At 39.9% G+C, this 11,698-nt stretch overlaps 2 protein-coding genes across 2 annotated transcripts; both read right to left on the bottom strand.

The window, feature by feature from the left end:
- Nucleotides 1-1,865: 1,865 nt before the first annotated feature.
- On the bottom strand, nucleotides 1,866-3,214 carry CBG25453 (the record flags this gene model as incomplete). Its single annotated transcript, XM_045241692.1, has 3 exons — nucleotides 1,866-1,905; nucleotides 2,516-2,601; nucleotides 3,155-3,214. 3 exons carry the CDS (start codon nucleotides 3,212-3,214, stop codon nucleotides 1,866-1,868), a joined length of 186 nt encoding a protein of 61 aa, XP_045097976.1.
- A 3,090-nt stretch (nucleotides 3,215-6,304) lies between these two features.
- Cbr-ergo-1.1 lies at nucleotides 6,305-11,430 on the bottom strand (the record flags this gene model as incomplete). The annotated part of the gene is given in 7 exon segments (XM_045241691.1): nucleotides 6,305-6,407; nucleotides 6,945-7,878; nucleotides 7,932-8,212; nucleotides 8,258-9,182; nucleotides 9,391-9,575; nucleotides 10,284-10,927; nucleotides 10,945-11,430. The coding sequence occupies 7 exon segments, from the start codon at nucleotides 11,428-11,430 to the stop codon at nucleotides 6,305-6,307; spliced, it is 3,558 nt and encodes a 1,185-aa protein (XP_045091714.1).
- Between the last annotated feature and the right edge of the window lie 268 nt (nucleotides 11,431-11,698).

The raw sequence follows: 11,698 nt of genomic DNA, 5'->3' as shown, positions 1-11,698 counted from the left end.
TCTTTTTGCATTAAAATGTGTTAAAAGTTATCTATTTTCCGAATNATTATTGCGAAAAAATTCAAAAAAATCCGAAATTCCCAAAAAAGCGCGTTGAAAAGGAAGAAAATTCAAAAAAAGGTGCCGCCGGGGGACGAGGATTTTCAGTGAGAAACCTAGGCCACGGCAGCGGGCGCCTTTCCTATGTGGCAAATTTTCCGGATTTTTTTCAATTTCATGTCCGGCAGGTAAAAAACGTAAAAAACCACTGTCGGCGACTTGAAAAAAATGTGTCAGGTGCCGTGGCCTAGGTTTCTCACTGAAAATCCTCGTCCCCCGGCGGCACCTTTTTTTGAATTTTCTTCCTTTTCAACGCCGTTTTTTGGGAATTCCGGATTTTTTTGAATTTTCTTCCTTCTCAACGCCGTTTTTCGGGGATTTCGGATTTTTGTAAAATTTTTTCGCAATAATATTTGAAAAATAGATAAATTTCAACACATTTTAATGCAATAAAAAATTTCTGGTCGGAGTCCCCCTTTAAGGAACCCAAAATCACTTTTCAATAACTTTTCAGATACTTGAACTTTGAGCTCAAATATCTCAATTTCTATAAGAGCTATCAAAAATGCAAAAACTGATAAAGTGTTTTATTAGTTGACAAATTGTTGATACCAGTCGGTTTAGGCCCCTTCGGGGCTAAACCTCCTGGCTTCTGGTCGCCCTCCTCCATCGCCCTTTCTGCCCACCACCCTTTACTGAGGTGAAACCAAGGAACGTCTCCAGAAGACTCCTAAATCAAAATTTCGAAAAACCAAAAGTTCGGGCATCAACTAAGACACAATTCCGATCTATCTGTCCAGGTTTCAGCTTGATCGGTTAACTTTGAATAGGTGATAAGGTGCGCTACATACATACGCACTTACAGAATCTGATGAATGTTATTAGTAATGATCTTTTGTAGAAATTGAGATATTTGAGCTCAAAGTAACCGAATTACATTTTTTTTTTGGAAAGAACAACACATTTTCAAATTTTCCAAAAATAAATTTTTCTCTCAGTTTCCAGAATCATCCAACCAAACATGTGATTGTTTGAATTGCTTTTTCAGAATTTCACCAAGTTTCAGATAGCTACTTAAAGTGAATCTCTAGCCTGGAGCTTCCAATAGGCCAGTCAAAAAGAAAAAATAAAAACAAAATAAGAAAAGAGCGCCTAAAAATATTTTTTCTCTCTTCTCAAGTACATCAAATTCTCTTCAAAAAGGGACAGAAGCCGTCGCCCATGACAACGGAGCATGATGCGCAAATAATCTGAAGAAGGAGGAAGAAGAAGAAGAAGAAGAAGCAAGAGAGAGAGAGAGAGAGAGTTCTCGAAAAGAAAAGAAAACGGGATTTTATGAAATAAATTTAGAAGAAGGGGGACCCTTTTAATAGGCGGTTTTATGGGGGTGTGTGTGTAGTCCCCAAAATGACTCTCCTTCTTTGAGAAAATTGACATTTTTATTAGCCAGGAGAAAAGATGACAATCAAAAGTTGGGGGGATTTTTCTTCTGGGAAATCATACAGTAAAAGGGTTACCGTAAAACCTGTAATAGAAGGGCTCCTACACTGTTAAGTTTTAGCTCAATTATCTCGGTTTTTGTGAGAGATATCAAAACGTTATCAACTGATAAAATATTCATGATGTTATAATAAACTTTTTATCAGTATACACATTTTTGATACCTTGCATAAGAGCCGAGATAATTGAGCTCAAGTGTGGAAGCCCTTCTATTACAGCTTTTGCGGTATTTTGTATTCAAAAAGTAAGTTAGATCTGAAAAGCGGATGAATAAATTAAATTGACTGAGATGGAAATTTCCGGAAAATTCGAAATTGGTTGAGACTTTAGACAAAGTCCGGGTTGACAAGGTACTCGCCGAGGTCGCTGAAAATTTTTTTAAATTGTTTTTCAGAAAAAAATTCTGGATCTTAAAATTTCAAAATTTTGGAATAAACGAATTTCCTGGAAACTTATAAATTTTGTAATTATGTTTTTTTTATTTCAAATTGAATTTTTTTTAAAAGAAGGCGGAATAAATATTTCTAGATATTTTGCCTAAGATTCTGAAATTCTGTGATTGTGAGCTTCTTGAATTTGGAAATTCTGAGATTCTTAAACTCCTGAAAATCCGAAATTCTGAAAATCTGAAAATCTGAAAGTCTGAGGTTCTGAGATTCTGAGATTCTAAGATTCTGAGATTCTGAGACTCTGAAATTCTGAGTTTCTGAGATTCTGAGATTCTGAGATTCTGAGATTCTGAGATTCTGAGATTCTGAGATTCTGAAAATCTGAACTTCTGAAAATCAGACTTTCTGAATTTTCAAAATGCTGAAAATCTGATTCGGAAAATCGGAAAATCTCGAATTCTGGAATTTCGAAAGTTTGAAAATCCGAATCTCTGAAAATCTAAAAATCTGAAACTCGAAATTTTTTTTAGGTTTCTCAAATTTCAAAGTTTTCACTAATTTTTATTAGACTGTTTTCAGGAACTTACTCATAAGCCGGGCTCAAAACCTGAGCACGTTTTCCAATGATTCTGAATGGCGAGAAGAAGACCGAATCGACGTCGCCACGGATTCTCTGGAGATTTGAATGTTTTGAAAATTTTGAAAAAATGTTTTTTTGAATATTTCAAAAATGCAACATTTGAACAATTAAAAAATGAACAACTTAATAAGATTTGTAATTTTTAAAATCCAGGATTTTTAGAGCTAGAAAATGGGCCGTTTTGAAAATACTAAAAGAACTAGCTTGAAACCTATACCTAACTTTGAGCTCAATTATCTCGGCTCCTGTAAGAGATATCAGAAAGTGGTAAACTGATAAAATATTTATCATAGAATTATAAATATTTTATTAGTTTATCACTTTTTGATAACTTTTATAGGAACCCAGATAATTGACCTCAAAGTTAGGAAATCTTTAAAAATATCTTTAAAAAAACTTTAATTTTTGAGCTCAATTATCTCGGCTCCTGTAAGAGATATCAAAAACTGAAAAACTGATAAAATGTTTATCATAGAATTCTAAATATTTTATTACTTTATCACTCTTGGATAACGTTTATTGGAACTCAGATAAATGAGGTCAAAGTTGGGGGACTCACTCTCTCCGGAAGTCTGCCTGGAAAAGCGTCAGTTGGCATGGCAAAAAGAGCCAAGAAGACCAAGAAGAAGGTCAAGAAGCTGTTCATTTTTCCGTCTGAAAATGTTTTTGAAATTTTTGAAAAGATTTGGGAAAAAATGGATATTTATACCAGGCGAAGAAATCAAAAATTGATTAAAAAGAAGATTAAATAACACAAAAATATTTGTTCAATGTTGGGTCTAATTTCAATTTCAATTTTTATTTTTTGGAATTTTTTGAAAAACAACAAAAAGACTAAAAAGATGGGGCTTCCTCGTTTTGGTCATTTTGACTAATTTTTTTAGTTTTTTTAAAAGACAATTTATGGATGAAATAGTTGGTGGGAAAAGTGGACCAAGAAGTGGAGAAACTTTTTGGAGGGAATTTGAAAAATATACATTTTCGAAAATAGAAAAAAATTGAAATTCTAAAGAATCAAACATGTTTGAAGGGTTTCCTATTATTTAGGAATTCTCAAAAGAAGCCCAAATTTTGAATTCTTAAATGATCACGAAAAATTTCAAAAATAGACAAAAAAAAACTGGAAACGGAAAACACACACCTGACGTTTTCTAGATTACTCATGCTAAAAATGCATTTTTCTGCTAATGAGACATTTTTTGTGATTTCTGTAGTAGTAGGGAAAGCAAAAAAATGTGCGGTCAGACAGGTGGAAATTTTTAATGAGAGGAAAAGAAAACTAGAAAACATTGGGTAGATGATTCAAGTTTCAAACGGAAACATCTGCGAGAACCCTCATGGCCGGCCCTCGACCACCGGCCGGTCGTCATTTTTGACCACCTCGGGTAGTTGTGATCTCAAAATTTGAAAATTAGAGAAATTCGGAAATTCTGAGATTCTGAAATTCTGGAATTCCCAAAATTCTGAAATCCTAGAATTCTGAAATTCTTAGAAATTTCAGATTCTCGAAACTCAAAATTTTCTACAAATCGTAAGACTTTTAAACGTTTTTAAAACTGCCTCAAAGCACTGAAAAGTTCAAAAAATGTGAAATTCGAAATTCTGAAAACGTTCAAAATACTTATTATTGTTGCGTTTTTCGGTTCTAGAAAATTCTAGAAATTCTAGGAGCTTTGAAAATTCTGAAATCCCGAAAATTCTGCAAAAATGGAATCCTAAAAATGGTCTGAAACTTTGAAAATCTGAAAATCCAAAAATTTTTATGTTTTACAGATTTTCAGGCACTCAAGATCTTGAAAAATCTTTAAAATTCTAAAAATTCAGATTTCCAGGTTTTCAGGATTCTTGAAAATCTTAATCATTCTTGAATTCTAAAGTTAAGGGAATTCTCAGATTTTCAGATTTTCAAGATTCTAAAATATTCTAAAAATTCTGAAAATCCTAAAATTCAGAGATCGATGAAAGTGATATCTAAAAATCATAGGGACAATTTAGAAACTAAAAAATCAAGGCATGCTGATTTTCAGATTTTTAAGATCCTAGAAGATCCTATGATCTCTTCAAACTAAACAAAAAATTCTACAAAATCCTAAAACTCCGAAAAATCCAAGAACTCCTGGAATCCTGCGAAAACCGAATCACTTCAAAAACGTTGCAAAATGTTTTCTGCAAAACCAAAATGATAATGAAAAAGCAACATTTCTGAAGAAGCACTTCACTGAATTGGTATATACCAATTCAGTGCTCCTCCTCCTCATTTATACGTAATCGTAATTCCGGAAATTTCCATCTAAATGAAAATCAAATTATGTCACTCTGGCTATATACACTTTATCGGATTGGCTATATTTTGAAATAGCAATCTTTTAGACTCCGCCCTTCTCTCCGGAGCCAGGAAGGTGCTTCTGGAGAGAGAGAGAGAGAGAGAGAGAGAGAGAGAGATCTCACAAATTTTTAAAATTCAAATGAAACAGACAAACATGTGGAAGTGACGTTTATGGGTGGGTGGAGACATGGTGACGACTTGATCCTATGGAATTAGGATTTCCGAAAAATTTTTCAGAAATTTTTTTTCGAAATTTTTTGGTTTCGGAGGTCTTCAGGAAATTGAAAGGACTGGAAGAATCTGAAAAAAGCGTTTCAAAATTTTCATATTCAAAAATTATTTGAAACATGCTTAAAGGAGTTTTTCTACCGAAAGTCCGCATATTGGCATAAAGGTGTATTGGCAAATTTCCAACGCTTATATCTTTGCTAGTTTTACAGATGTCAACATATTTTAAACTATAAAAATGTGTAGAATTTTGTGCTCTACCAGACTGTTTGCCGTGCCTCCGGCGCTTCAAACAGCTGACTGGTGCGCCTTCGGCGCGATTTGATCTATTTTTTGCTTTATCGTCGCTCTCGCTTTTCGCACTCTTCCAATCGGGTCTACTTCGAATAGTTATATCTTTGCTATTCGTAAATATATCGAAATATTTTAAACCACAAAAATGTGTAAAACTTTATGATCTATACTTTGTTAGTTCACAAATTTTTAATAGTTCAGTCAGTTTTTGAGATATGCGCCTTTAAAGAGAGATAGTTTATTAGTCGAGTGACAGCGTAGCTCCAAACTACCGCACTTGGACTGTACTCTGTACTACGGTACCTAGATTAAAATCCTAACCACCATGCCTAGAGCTTCAAACTACCGTGCCTGTATCTTCGAACTACCTTATCTGGACAGAACTCCCAACTACAATACCTGGACTAAACTTCAAACTACCGTAACTGTGGACTCTGAACTACAAAAATGGTATAAAGTAACGAAATACTCTTGAAGCTAACACCCAGTAACCCTAATTTTTCATTTTTTCCGTTTCGGACCCTTGGTCAATGGTCCAGGACCTCGAAATTCCAATGATAAGCCATTTTTGAATTGACAACCAACAATTTATAAAATTCAAACTATAGAAGACAAACTTGAATAGTTATTAGAGGTTATTAGAAGTAATCCGAGGGGGGGGGGGGGGGGTTTGGTGTCAATGGGACATGAAGATGGGGAGAGGTACAAGATTCCGAGGGCATTTTAGAAAACTGTGAGAAAATAAGGTTTTTGGGACAAACTTGAATGGTTATTAGAGAATATCAAGGGGGATTGGTGTCCGAGGTACATGAATAACGAGGTATAAAGTTTTGAAATATGTGAGGTAATGAGACAGGGGGGAGGTTTTTGGTTAGTAGTTATGAGCAATTAGACAAATGTCATGCCATCCAGCTCCTGGTGGTTCTTGATGCATCTCTCCAGTTGGGCGAGGTCTGCGAACGAGGAGGTGTCCAAGAACTTTCCATTGAGACTGAAAAAATATATTTATTATCATGAATTTGAAAAAAATCCCGATTTTTCTACATTTTTACACGACTAGGCTCCGCCCACTTCCAAATTTTCATTCGGCACGCGACGCGCCGGAAAAATTGAGATTTGATGTCGAATTCATGTCTGGCACGTTTCGAGCTTTGAAATGAGTATAAACACGATTCGACACGCGACGCACGACCGCGACGCGCCGGAAAAAGTTAAAATGGGCGGAGACTAGTCGTGTTTGGGCTCATTTCAAAACTCTCAACGGTCGAAATTTGAATATTTCATCCAATTTCCAAAATATAGAATTCCTCAACAGGAAACGAGCTCAGACGGTTTTTAGCTTGTAACATTGTTCATAGACAAGCTACAGTAATCGAATAACTTCGGGAAATTCCCGAAAAACATATGGGCAAGACTTATATTTTCAAAATTAGGACATGACCTAGATTTCCAAAATTAGTTCATGCCAATTTATTGAAAACCCCTTTTCCCGATTTTTCCATAAATCTAAAAATACCAAAAAACTTACGCATTGGCATAAAGTGCTCCATCCATTGTTTCCTTGGCCTTCTTAGCTGCCAAATGAGCATAAAGGACTGGAGCTGGAAGATTGACAGTGGTGGTTGCTCGGCAGAACAAGTACGTGAGAGCATGGGTCACGGTTGGCCAGAATGTTCCCGGAACCTTCCAATTATTGTGCAACACGTAGTAGTGGGTTGGTCGAGCGAGTCCCATTTGTCCAACTTGAGTGGTTAGGAAGAAATCGTAGTAGTTCTTGGTGGTTACTGTATCCTCCACCAAGGTTCCTGGCCGGACATTGTAGCCCTGCTCCGCCAATCCTTCTTTCTCATTTTTCAAGAAGAATCTGGTATGGTGACGTTTGGTGACAACAATGTAGGTTAGTGTGGGGTTAAAGTCCGCAGCAATCGAGCGGCACGCCATGTTCACACTATTCTTCTCCTCGTACAATGTTCTCTGGAAGTCTCCCTCCGAAAGACCATCTCTGTAGATGACAATGTGGGCGGGGCGCTTGCCAGTGAACTGAACAAATTCGCTGATTCTTTCGAGAATCTCATTCTCGAACCGGACGATTCTCTCCTCGCCAACATCTTGAATCTTGGACGACGCGCGATACTCGGTGCAGTCCAGATCAATGTTTCCGACGACGGTGGCAACCGACAAGCGTTTCACTTGATCCTCTCCCATCAAGTCTCTGGTCGATGGATGCGAGACGTCGACGCCGAGGAGAAGAGTTGGTTCGACTACAATCTTCTTCCACGACTTGTGCTCTCCATTTCTCTCCAGACGACGATGGGTGGTTCCAACTTTTCCAAGAACTTTCTCAACGATTTGGCTAGTGTACTTGCAAGTGGCAGGGGTGGAGCCAATGCCATTGAAAGTCTTATATAACATTCCCTGGGTGAAAATGCCTACATGATTGTCTGCGAGCCACTTGAACAGATCTTTAAAAAAAATTAATCAGTTGAAGAATCTAGAGCCAGAAACTATAACTCACTGTAATCGTTCTGGAAATCCTGGCGTTGAAGATTCAACGTGGTGAATCGAACTTCAAAGATCACAAAGACCAATGGAACAATCACCTCGTCCTCGCTCTGCTTGTAGTCGTCGAGATTCTCCTTGAGGCTGTTGAACCAGTCCATGATGGTTCCAGGCTGGTCTCTTTTCTGGAGATATTCCATACTTCCTTGGATTGCCGCCTGGCCGAGCTCTGGATTCTGCCAGCAGACCGGTTGTCCGGCCTCGTGGATGGCGCGCATCAGATTATGATAACATGAGCTGAAAATTGGGAGTTCTATAAAATCTTTTTAAAAAATCACTCACTCATCAATGTCGAATCCAACGGTGCTATTCATAGGAGAGCCGATCTTGAGAATGGATCCCAACAGACGCTTTTTGAGCTTTGGAGCATTTGGATTCCGGTTTCTTCTGTAGACAGCGTCCTCGAGGACCGTACGAATCGGATCATTGATCACTGCTTCCCACTGTCCTCGATGCTCCGTATCCAAGAACGTCGAGTTTCCATAAACGACTTCTGGCGGAGGAAGAAGGCACGCTTTGACGGTTAACATATCCTTCTCAATCTTGATTTCATGATTCTTCATGTAGCGATCCTCGTTGTCCACAATCTGAGGGCAGTCTCCGATTGCCTTCTGAGCAATCACATTCTGAAGAACGAGGCGACGCTGAACGGCGGAGAGAGTAGTGTACTTCACCATGTCTCCCTTCAGCTTCTCCGTGACGGCTCCAGTGAAACGAATCGGGTCGACGAGCAAGCTGACAAGCTCCATTGGGAAGAGCACAAGACGATGTGGATTCATCTTTGATGGCTTTTTCTGGAGGCATGGAAGATTTGGATAGCGGATACGGTAGTTGTGCGCAGCCAGGAAGTACTCAGCGACTGTGATCTTCTTTCCAGCCTTCTCATCCAAAAACTGAAAGCTTGAATCTGGCCCCAACTCATAGAACTTGAACTCGCGGCCTCTGGTCTTCAATCTTCTCAAATCCGTCTCATGGTACTTTCCCTTCTCGTCAATTGTGATGCCATCCTCGGGGGAGAAGATCAGCGTCATCTTCTTAAGCACGTTGGACATCAGTTCGATATTCCTCTTTGTCGGTCTAGCCAACTGCATGTCCGCATCCCATTGTCCATCGAGAATCTGGTCGTCTTCAAGAGTTTCTCCTTGGATGAGCTCCCAGAAAAGACGGACCAGTGGATAGCCTGGACGAGTGAATAGCGTGTGGGAGACTGAAAGTTTGGGAAGGTTAATGTGTTCAGACACTACCATCTTTGAGCCCTTATATCTGATTTTCTGTAAAAGATATCAAAAAGTAGTCAACTGATAAATTGTTAATATGTTATCAGCAACATTTTATTAGTTGATTACTTTTCGATATTTCTTACAGGAGCCGAGATATCTGGGCTCCTAGTTGACGGTGCTGTATATTGAACTTACCATCAAAGCAAGCAGTAATTCCAACTCGCAGATTCAGCCGGATAGCCATGGAGACTCCGATACGGGCGTCGACTCCATTTCGAAGTTTCACAAAGACCGGTGCGTCGGCGAAAGCTCCCTCGTCGAGACGGTCTTGGAGCAGGAAGATGGATCTTTTGAAGACAGAGAACTTGTTGCCAGTTTGTCTGAAATTTGATTTTTGATTCATTTTCAAAGCTTGAAATTTTTTCTTTTCAATTTTCCATTTTCTAGCTTATCTAGGAGCCGAGATATAGCGCTTCAAAGCTTTGGACGCTAGAGACGCAGACAACGAGACACACTGCGTCTCTATTCTACCAAACTCTAGACCGCTGTATCTCGGCTCCTAGATGAGCTAGAAACTTGATTTTTAGTGTAAAATAAAAGCCTCTGTTCGTTTTTTTTACTTTTGCAATAAAATACAAATACAAAACTGTATTTTGCACTGAAAATCAAGTTCCTAGCTCATATACAAGCTGAAATACAGTCATTTGAAGTTTAAGAGGCTAGAGACGTTGTGTATCTCGTCGTCTGCGTCTCTAGCCACCAGAAACTTTGAACGACTGTATCTCAGCTCCAAGATGAGCAAAAAGTTTAAAAATGGACAGATTTGCAGAAAACGTTTTGCTTCACATGGTCAGTTTAAAATTTGAGGAACACATTTCTTAATTTTTTTTGCAAAACCGCGTCTTTAAAGGCCACCTAAACTTTGAGCTCATATATCTCGGTTTCTGTANAAGATATCAAAAAACTATCAACTAATAAAACGTTGGTGATAAAATGATAAACATTTTGTTAGTTGACCACTTTTCGATGTGTAGCACAAGAACCGAAATATATGAGCTCAAAATTAGTAAAAAAAAAAGTAAACTCACTTTGGCCATGTAACTCTCGCGGTCCCAATCGCATCCACCAGTGTCGAAATCAGCTGACTATCCTGACAGTTCGTAGCCAGCTCAAACTTCAGCTCAACGCAGCGAGTGTACTTGTAGTAGAATGAGTTTCGATTTCGGCCTTCGACTTTTCTCTCATGACTCGGAAGCTTCATAGTCGACCAAATCAAGTTGACATCGTTGTAAATGAAATCGGTGGCTGGCGGAAAGATGTGCTTCGGGACCGTTTGCAAGATCTCCCGGAACATTGGACCAGCTTCTTCCCTCTTTTCTAACTTCTTCCTTCCCTTGAAGACATCGATGTTGTATTCGTAGAGGACGATTGGTGTGGATGGCATGTGAACCAGCGCATGGTTGGTCAGAAGCTCAATCTTCTGCCCACAACGAGGATTCTCATATGCCGAGGTGTCCGGGCGCTCGTAGAACTTCTGCTGGTTGTGGGCCAAGTCCTTCTTGGCCACTGGCATGTTCGGATGGTCGGCGCCACCGGCAAGCTCGCCGAGGTTGGACATCCCGGCTGTGCATCGCTGTGGAGCACGGTAGCCGCCACGACCCTCGCGCTGAGATCCGTACATGTTGTTGCCACCGCCACGACCACCACCGTTCAAGCTCATTCGGTCCATTTGCTGGGACAGGTTGTCGCGAGATCCTTGACCGTAGCCACCTTGCCGTAGCCTCCTCGACCGTATCCGCCGCGGCCGGAGTCTCCACGACCGTAGTCTTCACGTCCATGGTGTCCGCGATCTCCACGACCGTAGTCTTGGTGTCCGCGATCTCCACGACCGTACTCTTGGTGTCCGCGATCTCCACGACCGTAGTCTTGGTGTCCGCGATCTCCACGACCGTAGTCTTGGTGTCCGCGATCTCCACGACCGTAGTCTTGGTGTCCGCGATCTCCACGATCATGTCCACGATCATATCCACGATCATATCCGCGATCGTTGCGGTTGTAGTTGTCCTGGCCGCCGCCACCTCGGTAGTTGTTCCGGTCATTGTGGCCTTCTCTGTAGTCGTTACCACCACGTGAATTGTCCCTGTAGTCGTCACGATTACTGTAGTTGTTCCGATTGTAGCCACCACGATCTCCACCGCCACCACGGCGGTTGTAGTCGTCGTTGTAATTGCTCATTGTGAGTTGGACTGAAAAAAGAGAGAAGTTGATAAATAAGGGGAGAGATCGAAAAAGAATTGTTGATTTGAGCGAAAAAATCGATAGAAATTTGAAAAACAGAGGGATTAGGTGTGGCTGCCCTGCGGGAAGCTGTCCACTGAGGGTCAACTGGGCAGAGAGAGAGAGAGAGAGAGAGAGAGAGAGAGAGAGAGAGAGAGAGAGAGAGAGCGAGAGAGAGAGAGAGAGAGAGAGAGAGAGAGAGAGAGAGAGAGAGAGAGAGAGAGAG

The sequence above is a fragment of the Caenorhabditis briggsae genome, assembly GCF_000004555.2.
Source record: "Caenorhabditis briggsae complete genome, chrII, whole genome shotgun sequence".
NCBI lineage: Eukaryota > Metazoa > Nematoda > Chromadorea > Rhabditida > Rhabditidae > Caenorhabditis > Caenorhabditis briggsae.
This window is presented reverse-complemented; position numbering and strand designations above follow the sequence as displayed.